Genomic DNA, 14,196 nt, shown 5'->3' on the forward strand with positions numbered 1-14,196 from the left:
CCCTATAAGTCAGAACCACTCCAATGGCAGGCGGTGTTCTGAGCAATTCCTGAGCGCAATCCCTACTCTCTCCTCATCTCCCATAAAGCAGCTGTAGCTTGTCATGGTGATTTTCAAGCTCTAGGGAAGCAAGTTGCTGGAACCAGGTGCCCCATCCAGCTGCTCAGACTTCAGGAAAACCACTCAGCAGACTTCAAGAGAGATTAATCAAATGGCCTGGGCTTTAAAAACCTTACCAAGAGGGGGTGAGTTACTGCTGGGTCTTGCATGTCAGAGCAGAAACATCCTTCCCCAGACCTGGGCTACACAGCCGTGCCTCTTTAAATCTGCGCTGCGTGCTGCAGTGCTCTGCATTGTTGCCATGGCAGAAATCTCCCCATAGTAATAACCTCTTTCAGAGAAGGTTAAGAAGAGACAGTGCACATGCTCAGAAATGCTGCACTTGTTCTCGTAGCAGTTTGCAGCGGCCATTTCAAAGAAACCATCACAAAGACAAGAGAAAGATCAGGTACTGATATTTTTTCCTTTGTTAAAGGGGGTGACTTTTCTCTTTCATAGAAGTCCATGCATAGATTTGTCTCTGTTCCCAGCTGCACTGCAGAAAGAGACCACCCTTGTAAGCCTGTCATGATTATTCCTTGCAAATTCCCATGCAATAACTAAGAAGCAGGAGTTAGGTGTGATTTAAGATGATTGCTGTACTAGAGGAGCAGTTGCTTTGCAGTGGGGCTCACATATGAAGCTGAGCTGACTCTGGGATGGGTGATGGGTAAGACACCCAAAGAAAGTTTAGTAGTGTGTCTGTTTTGTTTTGTTGAACCTTTGTAGTACTCATAGTCAACCATGAGCATAGCCTCTGCTCCTGCTGAGCAGAGGCTTCTTCATCAGGTACTTCCAGAAGAGGCTGGTGTTGTCCTAATTTACTAGTACTTGGAGTTACTCTGCTGCATCCTATTGCAAAGACTGGTATTTTTGATTGTACTTGTTTTGATTGCAGAACACCATTAATTAAAACAGAAAACCCAAGCCACTTGTAGTGATTTTCATCCCTTTATTTTAGGGATGATAGAGATAAAAAAAGGATCCCATCAGATCTAAATACTGGGTGCAACAGGAAACCCAATATGAGGATATAGAAATTATATTACCCTATCTTTTTGTTGCCTTGGGCTCAAGTATATCTGTGACTCTAGTTGTACATGTTTATCTCTTGCTTCTGAACCAGTCCCCACTCTCGTGTTTAGGTTGAGGAACACAAGAAAGGGATGTGTATAATGCTGCTCCTTCCCTGGCCGAATTGCTGGTTTGCACACGCTGCAAGTGTTTGTGCAGAATTTGTAGCTTCACTTTAGCTGTGTCTGAAAAGGTGGATTGCACATATTGAAGAACATTTTTGTTCTGTTCTTTGTGGCAAAATGGGGAAAACCCTTTCCTTTCCTGCCTTCCTCTACTGCCTTTCTAAATGTGAAATACAATCTGTTCTGGGGAGTGCTGTACTCTTGCATTCAGTACATGCAGATCTAATGCTCTTATGCAGTATCTTTTGCTCAGTAAGCACCAACTTGAAAATCCAAAAGAGGCAGGATGTTGTCTTGCTTTCCCACAGTTAGCTGAAAGAAGTTTTAATGTGAATTTTATTGTATTGCCCTAACTTAGCCTTATTTTAGTCTGTCTTTCTTCCATTTTGATGTACAGGAATGAAAGGTAAACTTGGCTGAGCTAAGGACCTCCCTAGCAGCATGCCAGAGGCTTTGAGGCTTGGATTGAAGTCTCTAACAAGTGGTTGCAACCTGTTGGGTCAAGAAAATATTTAATTTGAAACTTATAAAAAAACTTGCCTCTGGTGAAGGGGAACTGTTGCTGGACCAAGTTGTACCAAGGTCTGGGCATGGTGGGGCCTGGCTGTGGTGTTCAAGAACAAATGGATGGCTGCAAATAATAGCCTGAAGCCCAGATTAGGAGGGGAAAGAGAAGGTCAAAGAGTTTTGATAGTTACCATTAGATATTCTACCTATGAATTTGTGGAGGTTTAATAAAAGTCTTTTCCTTCAAATACTTTCATAAAGGAGTTTTTATAATTAGCATGCTGTGTATTGCTAGTGGCTAACTTTGGTTATTGTACTTGTGAAAAGATGATGCAGTAAAGCAAGCCAGAGGCCAAAGACCTTGTTTCCAGGTTCTGTTTCAGCCAGCTCTGTAATCCCTGAATTTTGATCTCAAAGTATAACAGTGAACCAGCTCTCCACATTCATGTCTGTGACTGTGTAGTTAGAAAAAAGTCACAGAACAGGCAAAGCCGCTGGCATCCTGGCCTTCAAATGAAACCAAGGACACTTTAGGGGCTTCTTATCTAGTGTAGGGATGTTCTCTCACAGTTGAGTTTTATGTACACTCTGGAAAGGTACAGAGAACTTTTCTCCGTGCTCTAGACCTTCTGGTATTTTGTTTCCTTTCAGAGGAAGGCTGACAATGCTTTAGCCATTAGGGGCATTAATTTCTTTGTAACAAAACCCTTGTGTATCTGTAGTGTTCCTTCACTAACTTGTTTATGTCTCTTGACAAGGAGAGAAGCACCCCTTCCCAAGATGCTGGCACCCTGCCTTCTGAGGAGAGCCATCCTTACAGCTCCTTTAGTTTTTGTGGTTGCACTACTTGTCACGGAGCCTGTCAGAGCTGACCAAGAAGCAGGAACAGCCATACCAGCTGAAAGTATGTACCACCCTGCAGTCCTCTCCTATAGCCCCTACTGCAGTTCTCATGTTGCAGGACTCTGAAGTTTGCCCAAATAATTTAAACTATTTTGGAGATTTCTTGCCTGCATTGTTTTAAAACCACAGCCTGATAATCTACCAGTGCTGTTTTGCTCCTGCATCCAAAGCTCTTCACTCTCTGCCTGTTGCTGTCTTGCTCGTTGCTGAAATCTGCCGCTGTTCTGCACCTTTTCTTTTGTCCATTGTGTTAGACCTTTCTGTGCTAGCAGTCACCATGTTTGCTTTTCACAGACTGTACTGAGGCTTGTTCTTTTTCAGCTGACATTGTCTGTTCATTATATTTTGTTCTTGAGAATGTTTGCTGTTTTAAAGTCATAAATTTTTATTTTAAAAATTCACAATTTAGATGCCAAGAAAGCGTTTTGTCAACACCTAATCTTGGGGCCTTCACCCAACTAATTCTTTGCTGATCTACGTTGAGTTTATTTTACTTTATAAGCATAATGACCTTGCATCAAGTTGTTGATGTGAAAAACTGCTGTCCTCTCCTTTGGTCCAGTGTAAATACAGTAGCACTGAAGTTGGGTGATGGTGCAACAGTGATGGAGCAGGTCTTTTAATACTGTTTAATGTGCAGGTTTTATATCTTTTTTTTTTTTTTTTTTTTTTCTTAGCCAGTTAAAGAATTTGGCAGGCTCCCTTTCTCCAGCAGGCAGAATTCCTGGTTGCTGGTTAGCACTCAGATCACTCACTCAGTGAGCTGGAAGCTCATTGTCCATCGTGTGAGGGACATGTACAGTCCAACACCAAGTGTTGGCAAAATGGGCTTACAGACAGGACACAGGCACAGCAGCATTTTCCAACATTAGCCTAGATTCCATCCTTGCATTCACAGCAGACCCAAAGAGCAAACTAAACCTGGGCTCAGAATTTCTCTCTTGTGCAGTATTTCTGGTGAGGTTGTCTGGTGAGCTTGATGAGTTCAAGATGTTTGGTGCTCTCTGTATTTGCTGTCTGCTAGGGCACAGATCTGTGTTACGTGGTGATCGGGGCAAAGCAAGCTTCATTGCCTTCAGTCTGAGTGTCTGGATCTGGGAACACTCTCTTAAACACTCCAGTAAATCCAGATTGCAGCAGTTCTGCTTCCCAGCAATGCCTGCTGATAACAGGGCATTTGTTTGGGCAAAGCTGTATCATATTCAAAGTTAGAGGCTGAAGTGGTCTGTCTTTATGATATTGTCAGTTTTTTTCCATTAGTTTTCTAGAGCTCACATTTTTTATATCAGGAGACAAGATTTTTCTAGGGAACAGGTTCATGTTTTCAGACATAATTTCTGAAAAATCTGATGATAAAGCTGAAAATGTACCCAGGGTTAGTGGAGCCAAAGGAAAGGCTCAAGTTAAGGGTTTAATGTTTCCATACAATGAGCTGTGGAAGGAAGAGAGGAACAGCAATATAGCAGGAAGAAAAATATTAATGTAAATTTGAAGTAATTCTTTTATAATTGAGAGACTGGGTGGACCATCACAGTGAACCAATTAAAATTACCTGGGTTGTTCAGGAGTACCAACATCAGTACTTACCCTGTGGACTCTTTTCTGTAGCTCTTTCTGATACTCAAAATCACTGTTTAATCCTTCTAGTCAATTCTTCATGCCATACAGTCATGATTCTCTACTGAATGCTCTCCTAGGCCGCCCCTGTGTTGATTGCCATGCCTTTGAGTTCATGCAGAGAGCTCTGCAGGATTTAAAGAAGACAGCATATAATCTAGACACAAGGGTAAGGAAACATTAAATGTCTTTTTTTTTCTTCAATATAAAAGAAAATTCTGTAGATAAAAGTAGATAAGGTGGATGGATTTTGCATACTTAGTGAATTGTGCTGTTCTATGCTCTAAGGTGAGGCTGGTTAATTACATTTCACCTCTCTATGCAATAATCCGTGGAATTCTTCTGCTTTGGGGTATCAGAGACAGTAGGAAGTATAGGAAAGTGTGAACTGACTACCCTTCTCTTGCCAAATTAGAGCCATTAGTGCTGCTTTTCTCACTCCAAATGCTGAGCACACACCTTTGTTTTTATGTCAGGGGGAGTAAGGTGAGAGTATAATTTATATTTATTACCCAAAAAGAAAGCCTACTAAAATAAAACACTCCCCTGCACATGCTTTTATCCCTGGGGAGAAGCTAAGGGAGGGAACATAGAGAGTTTTTACATTTCTGTGATTTCATAATGATGAGAAATGCCACGAAGTAGAACAGCATAGGGAATGAAACTTGTTTTGCTTGCAGTCAGTGTGCAGAATCTGCCAGGGGTGGTCCCTGCCCTCTGTGGGGATGCTGAATCTGTCTCTTGCTGCTGCAGCCTGCAATCTGTGCCTACCTGTGTCCCAGCTGCTGTCAGATGGTGGTGTCCCAGGAGGGTGGCTTTGTCCCCACCTCCTGTGTGCCCTTTTGCTGAAGTGCTATAGATACACTCCTGCACAGATTGTTCAACAGAGGGCACTGAAACTTTTCTGCTGTTCTGATTTATGGTCAAGGTTGTTCACAGGTCAAAGGCTGTGAACTATTGACTTTGAGGAATGATTTGAGGTTACTTCAAGCAGGGTCCTTGATGTTTAGGTGAAAATACAAATGCATGAATGAAGATGCCTTGAATTGTGACATACTACAAAAAAACAAACATTCCAGCAGAACCAGATTGGTATGTAGCACATTTACAGCTAAACAAAATCTGTTCAATAATTACAGGTCAAATATATTTTGGGCTTCATGAAGAAATCTTACTAATGAATCTGCTGAGCACTTTATGCAGCCCAAACAAGATGTTCAGATTGTGCTGTAAAGTGGTTCTAGCAAGCCTCTTCCTTCTACAAACCTTTGAACTTTTCATCAGAACTTCTACATCTTGATGCAAAATCTCCTGAAGTTTTCTCTGGGTGTCTGGCTATGGCAGTGACCTTTATGAAGCCTTCAGCTTGCAGACCAAGAGAAAAACTTTATAAAACACAGATGTCCAAAGCAGAAATAGCAATAAGAACACCAAAGATAGCATGTTTTAATACTTCTTAAAAAATAAAAACAAAATACAGCCAAACATATAAAATGAGGCTAGAGAAAAAGTCAGTTGAGATTAATGTCCTATTATTGGCTTTCACACTTGCAGATTTGACAGCAAGCCTGAAAATGTGATATATTCCCATGAAAACAAACCTATTACTTTAAAATCTAAATAATTAAATTCATATTGAAATCCTTCAGTTCCCCATGACTGGAACAGGCCTATTCCAGTCATTAAGCTAGGAATTCTGCCTACGTCCTCAAAAGACATGGAAATATTTAACAGTTGAGGACTTCTTGGAACTGTCTTCCAGGGTATTTTAATTCTCGCTTTTATTATTCAGCTGTGGCACAATTTAATGCAAACTGAGGGCTTTAGGATCACTGCTTTCAGCCACATATATTTCACATTTGACTATTTTAGTCTGTTTTGCTGCTTTGTGGGGTAAATAGTCCTGTCCCTGAAAATACAATTCCCTTTGTTAATATTCCCACAGGAGACATTAAATTTCCTTGAAAAACTCTCCTTTGCTTGCAGGCAAGATTGTTAGATGATGACTAAGCAGCTCCTAACTGTTGGAGGGGGAGGGATTCCCAAAAGCTTAGAGAGGAAATTGTCATTTAATTCCTCCTGCACATCTTACCCTGCAGTTCTGTACAGGGGAAGCCTGTATCTAATTTTATTGCACAAGAATATTGCTCAAGAGCTTTCACACTTCATTTGGCCCTGGGTTGGTCTACATGGTGCCTCAAAGCAAACTGACTCTGGTGTAGGTCACAGAGCCTTTCATGAAGGCCATCGACTGGATCTCCTTCCTTTTCCAATGCTGGCTGTATTTGTAACCCACCCTGGTGTGATGGTCCCTCACCAATTGTCAGGCTGGCTGCATCAGAAGGGTCACAGACCACTTCTGACAGGCTGATTTCTACACATATCAGATCTGTTTACCCCTCTCTGTCTTGTTTTTTCTTGCTGCTGGTCCCTCAGAGCAGGCTGGAGTAGTTGTTTTGTCAGTGAGAATTATCTCTGGGCAGTATTTTCTGCAAATATCTGTGGTTCACCACTCAGCCAAAGTGCCATATGTGATCATGAACTGGGGAGAGGAGCCTTGTGCTGCTGGGAGGGAGCTGCTCCCACCACAGCCACTGCTCTTTGTTGCTTTACAAACTGTCTGTGGTTGTTGAGAATGTTTAAAGCACAGTAAGCTAGATGTGTCCCTGAAAATAAAAAGAAAGGCTTGAAAATGTTATTAAAGATATATAAGATGGTAAGCAGCCTTGGGGCTCAGCTCCAAAAATGTTGGCATGCTGTCAACCTCCCTGATTCAAACCATGGCAAATGATGTCAGTGAGGTGGTGAGAAGGTGGTGATTGAATGTCTTTTCAATGATTAGCAAAGTCTGACCAGATCTTTTCAGCTTTGCAGGACAGCTGAAACAATCAAAAGTGATACCTGATTTAATATAAAACCACAGGGTTGTGGGGTTTTTTCCCCAATATTTATCATCTGGGGAAAAAAAAAGCCTGAGTAGCAGATGGCTTTTCCTGCACTAAGAAGGCAAGTGCAGAGCAGGATGCTTCAGCCCAGCTCTGCTCTAAGTGCCTTTAGCTGATGTGGGCCAATGGATGACACAGCTCTTAAAACACAGCCTTTAATCACATGGCAACTCCATCTCACACAGAAATTGCAAGTCAGGCAGATGAAGGATGGGTTTGATTGGCATTTAGAGCTGGTAGTCTTCATAATGCCTTTTTTCCCATGTGTAACTGGTTCCACCAGTGGGGATTAATTCAGTGAGTGGACTTCCCACAGCCACTGGGGAAGTCTCAGCATTGTCCCATGACAATAAAGGGGGAATTCTCTTGGATCAGGCTGATTTTCAGGTACAGCTTCAGCTCATGATAGACAAACTGAGGTGAAGATATGATGTTGATGTCAAACATATCTGCTGCATCATGCTTCTACTGAAGCAACAAGTGCTCCAGACAGCCAGGAAAACCCAAGTGTGTGTGTATGTGCTAGACAGGAAGGATTCCCATATTTCCTTATGTACCCTGCTGTCCCCTCCCTGGTCCCCAACCCTTTCTCACAAAGGAAGGCTGAGAGGGTGCAGCCTTTCAGATCATGCCCAGCTCCAGCTCTCAGAAGTTCCCAATCCACCCTCGCTGCTTCAGAACCAGAGATCTGTGGGCAACAGAGATCTCCTGATATTGATGGACCTCTGTTGAACCCAGAGACTTCTGCTTTCACCAGTTTGGGACCCTTTTCCTTAAAGAAGCCAGGAATCTCATCTCGTGTTTGAATTGTGATGGCTCCATGCCAGCTCAGCACCCCTCATCTGTTTTAGGCTCCAAAGCATATTATCAGTAACTACTGAAGTTCTGTATTATCAGGAGAAAGTTAAAGAGAAACAGAAGAAGTTAATTTCTTCCATGAGAGTCACAGTCTAATTTTAAATTTGGAGTTGGTTTTTAAGTAAAATAAAATTTCTGACAGGATTTGGTAGGGGTGGGGAGGGGGCTTAAGCCTCTGATGAATTTCTGAGCTTATGCTCTATTTTGTGCTGTTGAAATAAGATTATAAGAAAGAAAAATAACTTTCTCCATGTCACAGGAAGTAATGCTATGTTGGTATGCTAATTAATACCACAAAAGCAAAATAATTTTGTAGAGCAGTAAACAATAAGTCTGATTTTTACCCCAAAATTCACCTCATACCACTTGTTCCAAATTGTAGAATAAAAATAAAATGGAATTTTCTTTGGGCACTAACTAGTTTTACAATGCTGACATTTGTTTTTTTGATGATGTTGTTCCTGCCTCTTATAGACAGAAACTCTGCTTCTTCAGGTGGAAAAGAGAAATCTGTGTGACTGCGTAGCTGCCAACCTACTGAACTGAATCCTGGAGACCCCTGAGGAGGCTCACCTGTCCAGCAGTTTTTAAAATGCAGCTGTATAAAATACAGCTTTATGGAGTTCATGTGGCAAGCATGTATGCCCCAATGTACTGAAACTAGGGCCTGTGTCTGTATTTGTCTGTTCTGTATCTTTTTAAAGTACCCTTTTAAAAAAGTACCCTCTTTTCACATCTGCTGGATTGCCAGTAAGGGCTCAATTCAGTAAATCTGTTACTTGATAATAGGGTGGTGGGGGGAGAAATGTACCTGCTTTGATGTTTAAATCAGAATTTGCCAAGTGTACCCCCCAAGGTAATTTTGGAGAACAGTGCCCTAGAGACACGTGCAGCTGCTTTTTGTCTTTAATATGAACATATGTCTGTGGCAACTTACCCAGTTACATTGAGACATCACCCTGTAGTCTCTGTAGGCTTTGCCTGTGTATTAAAGATGATGAAGTCCTTTCTGTTTGTTGTCTGTGCTGTGCCCACCTTCAGGCACATGTTAGTTCTGGCAGCTGTAATGGGGTGTGAGTCATGAGGAGCTACACATCTGCTGTTCTTGGATCAAAACAGTTTATATCTCAGTGCTGAGCTCTCTGTTATCCTGAAGAAGAGTATTATTTTCTTTAACTAAAATGTTTGGTTTCTTCCCTTCCTTCCCTGAACACCCCATTCTTAACCTAGTGAATTTCTAAGTAGCTTTATTTTAGCAGGGCAAATGGGCAGAGTAAAAAGGAGAATCAGGGTATGACTAGGCAGCCTGGCCAGTTCCAGCTGTGCCAAATGCTGCCACCTGCATCTGCTCAGCATCACATTGAAGGACAGCTCCATGCAGTGCCAAGAAGTTTCTTTATAAGACTGTGCCTTATTTTGCTTCAAGTGAAACACAGGGATTAGGTCACACATATTTGGTCCATCCTATGATGAACCGAATTCCAAATGTTTTGGTTTTCCCTTGTTGCTGCCTTTGGAAACTGCTCCTTCTGTTTCAGCCATGAAGAAAGACTTTTGTACCTGAAAGCTGAGATGTTTCATCCTCACCTCTCTCCCTTTATTGTAAGATACTGTGTCCACTCACAAGTTTGAAATAGGCTGAGTGCTGTGAGGAGGTGTTTGGAGTTTGTCTGATGTGCTTTAGAGCTGTCTCAAATGATTCCAACATGGAGACTTGGCTTGGAAAGTGGGTGGGACATCTGAAGGTAAAAATCTCTTCAGCTGAATTTGGAAGAAAGTTCCTGCCTGGGGCTGTGCTTCTGTAAATAAATTGGTGTGACTTTGCTGGAAGTGGTTGTGAGAGGAAACACAACTACTGCTCTGCCACTGCAGCTGTAGGTTGGTAACAACAGCTGGGGGAGCAGGGGAGCACCACAGGAACCTGAGTGGCTTCCCAAACCTCTCCAGAGCTGGGAAAACCAATCCCTGTACACTGAGAAGTGCAGCATGCCCTTCTGTGTGTGACCAAGACACAGGCCAGAAGCCCAGTGTGAATGGGAGAGTGGATGCTGATGCTACTTTCCCAAATTCCCTCAGGGAGCAGCTGTGCTGTGTGCTGTTCACCAAGTCCATTCACACAGTATGGGAGCACTGGCACTGCTCATTTCAGGCTGCTTGGTGAAGTCAGTCAGTGCAAGCCTCACCTGCAGCTCCCCTCCTAGAGAGTGGGAAGGAGCAGCAGTCCTTATCCATGGCAGAGCACTCAGGATTTCTGGGAGCAAAGCCTCCTTTGGAGGACTTCAGCTGGTCCTGGCTGCAGCACAATGGCTTCTTAGAGCTCCTTGGCTGTTGCTGCACTTGGCTTGTCCCCATCTTGTTCTAGCTTGGCTTTGTTCCCCTGCTTTGCTCGGAACCTGCCTTCTCTCTCCTCTCCATTTCAACCTCAGTTCCCTCTTCCATTCTGGCACTGCCCTCCTTCCAATCCCAGGGATTTCTCAGGGCACTCCAGGCCCCTCAGTCTAGTGCCTCTGTAGTCTCTGCAGGTGTGGGTGGTGAGGTTGATGCTCCTCAGGTCAGCAGCCCCTTTAGTCCAGCTGGCAGCACTGCCAGAGCAATGAGTGATGCACTGATTTACCATGAAGTGAGTGACTATGGTGTGAGCAAACCAGCATCTCATTCCCAGGGAAGAGGAACTCGCCTGTTCAGGGAAGACATTGTGTGGAAGGACCCCTTTTTACCTAGAAATGAACATTCCTCTTGCAGAACTTGGAGGAAGTCCCAGAACAGCTCAGTTTCAAATGAATTATTCTGGATTATTCTGTGGAATGTCCCCCAGCCTGGTGTAATCTCACTGGCTTGTTACAGGTGTGGACAAGAACCCAGCCATGTTTGCCAGATGGAAACACCTATAGATCTTCATTAATTTTTCCCTTGGTGATTGCACAGACACTGGCTTGAACAAAAGAAAACCTGACCATTTGGAATTCCTTCAGTCATTTTGCTGCATCTCTACTTCATGATTCACTTTGTTGGAACTGGGGAAGTGAAACACGGGACAGAATTGGGCTGTTGACCCAGCCAGGAGGGGGATACATGGGGAAAGGGAAATAACTTTCTCATTTTCTTCCTCAGAATCTGAAAAAATTTAAGATTCCTTTCAGTCTGCAGAAGCTCCAATACAAGCGGGATTTTCCTAGTGGAGATTTTTGCATGCTCTTTAAAAGTTCACCTTACCTATTCTCTTTTCATTCAATTACTGTTCTGTACTAATTCTTGTTCAAAACCACCCAAATGACAGGAGAGCAGCAAATATGCCACCAGTTCTGAAAAAGCATTGGCAGGGAGGTGTGGGAATTGCACCCAGCAACTAGAATATCTGTTCTGGGCAAGTGGAAAGAAACTTTAGAAGAATTTGAATATGTAAAATCAGGTTTAGTATGACAGAGTGGCAAGACTCGACCATTTTTATAGAGATCAAGAGTACAGAAGAACCACATAAAGTGCTGACAAAGGAGCTAGGATAAACAGAAGCAGTGTACAGACTGGGAACCTTCAGTCTAGTCAAGAGATGCCTGAAGAGGGTGACAGAAGTTTATGAAACCATAAGTGACCAGAGAATGGCAGTTTGCTGTCCCTTTGCAAACAAGCAGTGGGATGCACTGAACAAAACCTGCTGGGGGCAGGGCCAGAGCAAACATGAGGATGATGCTCTTGACCTACTGTGTGTTCCAGGTGCTGGAAATCTGCTGCTGTGCCTCCTACGAGATGTGCATTTTGTTCTCCTCAAAATCCAAAAGGTTCCTGTTAAATCCAAACTGTTACACACAAATATAATGGGGTCATCAGAACACTCATGCATCCTTCTCGCTGTCCACCATGTCCTGTTTTATTCCCTGTTCTACATTACGTGGTGCCTCTTGCTTTGTGACTGCACTGAAAGCTGTCTGGGGCAGAGAAATTATGTCAGGTGCACTGTCAGGTGGCCATCACACCTTTAGGTATTGTCAACTTATTAAATAAAAATCACAATGTAAATATTTTGGCCTGTTGCTCCAGTTTCAAGCATAGTATTCAGTTATATGGGTTTGCAGTTTAGTCTCCATGTATATATTCCTTAACCTTCCAACTCCATCTTGCTGCTCCAGCTGTGGCTTTCCAGAGTTGGGAAGTGGCAGAGATGATATTTTCAAGACCTCCAAACACCTGAAGTTTAAAAAATGACTTAAAGCATAAGAAGAAGAGTTCCAGGCATGGATGCCATGAGAAAATAAATGCAAATATCTGCATTTCTATTTTTACATTGATCTGCCTACACTTTTCCTTCCTCACAGTCAGGGCTGTCATCATTTGATTCCTGCTCTGAACCATGAACTTTATGAAAACCTGCTAAGACATCAGCTTGTCTTCACTAGCCTTAAGCACCTTTTGCTGTTTAAATCAAAGTAAGTGACACTGCGCTTTTCTGAAAAATTTAAGTGACAAACTTATAGATTGTTCTCTTTGTCAAGCGAGTCTGAAAATGGGGCAGGACTGACAACCCCCCATTATTCTTCATATCTTCACCTTTTTTTGAGAGTCCAAATCAGCTGACAAGACTGGTGATGCAAGTTAGACCGTTCAACAGAGTAAGCAGGATGCAGATTTCAAGGGAGAACAAAGTTCAATTTCTTGTTTAGATGTGGAGGAATCTGAATATTCTCTGTGTGTGCATTAATAGCTGCACTTAATGTTCATGCTCAGGCAAACAGAATGGTAGCCTCAGCCCCAAGCTACATCTAATTGTTAGATGTTTTCTAAGAATTGATTCTTTTCTTTTAAAAATTTATTTTTGCCCAATTCTTTCATTTTGCCCAAATTAATGGACAGATCTGCTAACAGAAAATAGCTTTTAATACTAAATCTGCACTAACTTTTGTTAAGTTGATTTAGGCAACCAAGGCTAATAAAATCTGTTGTTTTGTGTGGCTTCTGCACTGAACCAGGTGAAACTTAGCATCTTCCTTTGCATTAATTCCAGCAGGCTTGAAAGTCCACAGGTTTAGTGAGGTTGTATCTATTAATCTTTTGACTGCAGCCTAAAAGGATGAGCATGCAATTTCCCCTGGCAATTTGAATTTAATATGGGATCTGGGGAGAGACACAAACTTCAGGACAAAGCCCAGAGTTACCAATGTTTGTGTCTGCCTAAAGTCCAGGCTTTCAAGGAGGCCACCTGCAGTTCTAAATTTGTCTCTTAAAGTTCTGAGCATTGTGGGCTATTTTTTTCCCTTGGTTAAAGAGCAGAACTTCATCCATGCACTAAATTTTTTACACAAGGCTTCTTGCCTAAGCAGCTCTTGCATTCATCCTGGACTATATATACACTGTAACACAGCATCCAGCCTGTGAACCGTGTCTGGTTTCAGCCAACAGCACTAAATATAACTAATGCACAGCTCCACAATTCAGGCTTGCACCAAAGCAGGATCTGAACAATGTGTAAATGCCTTTTGACAGCTGCTATGTTGCACATTTGTTTTATGTACAATTTTACACCTGGAAGGTTGAACCACATCCTAGGAAGTCAGTAGCTTTCCTAAACTATAATGAACTCTCCCCACCTGCCCTTTCTGTAAGCACAGACCGGCTGTGCAGAGAGCCGCCAGTCTTTAGTCACTCTGGTTTTGGTGGCCATAGAATAACCTGCCCAAATCCCAGCACTTAAAATATCAACCAACAGTTTCTTCCCAAACACATAAATCCGAGAAAGGATTTTTACACACAGGTCAAGCAAGTAAATAATGACACGCCTATGTCTTCCTAGACAGGGATAGGATTTGCGGTAGCAAGGCAAATACTTCAGCTTCATCCCTGGCGGCATTCAGAGCACACAGCTCTTGCCTATGCTGTAAATTGACCCCATGTCCAGCACACTGATGCCTGCTGGATTTCCAGCAGTCCAGTGCAAACCTCACAAATAAGCTAGGAAAACTGGTATTTTGGTTCTTATTTTTCTTGGAAAATTGGTTCTTACTTTTTCTTGGAACCAAAAGTCAGAACTGGCCTTAATTTCACAACAGCTTGACACAGCTCTTCCTGCATAGCTGAAA

General features: G+C 42.6%; 1 protein-coding gene across 1 annotated transcript; it reads left to right on the forward strand.

The window, feature by feature from the left end:
- The first annotated feature begins 347 nt into the window (after positions 1-347).
- LOC137472950 (NELL2-interacting cell ontogeny regulator 1-like) lies at positions 348-9,329 on the forward strand. The gene is made up of 4 exons (XM_068188501.1): positions 348-508; positions 2,567-2,709; positions 4,406-4,494; positions 8,603-9,329. The coding sequence occupies exons 2-4, from the start codon at positions 2,586-2,588 to the stop codon at positions 8,672-8,674; spliced, it is 285 nt and encodes a 94-aa protein (XP_068044602.1). The 5' UTR covers positions 348-508; positions 2,567-2,585; the 3' UTR covers positions 8,675-9,329.
- The last annotated feature ends 4,867 nt before the right edge of the window (positions 9,330-14,196 follow it).

The sequence above is a fragment of the Anomalospiza imberbis genome, chromosome 4 (assembly GCF_031753505.1).
Source record: "Anomalospiza imberbis isolate Cuckoo-Finch-1a 21T00152 chromosome 4, ASM3175350v1, whole genome shotgun sequence".
Classification (NCBI taxonomy): Eukaryota; Metazoa; Chordata; class Aves; order Passeriformes; family Viduidae; genus Anomalospiza; species Anomalospiza imberbis.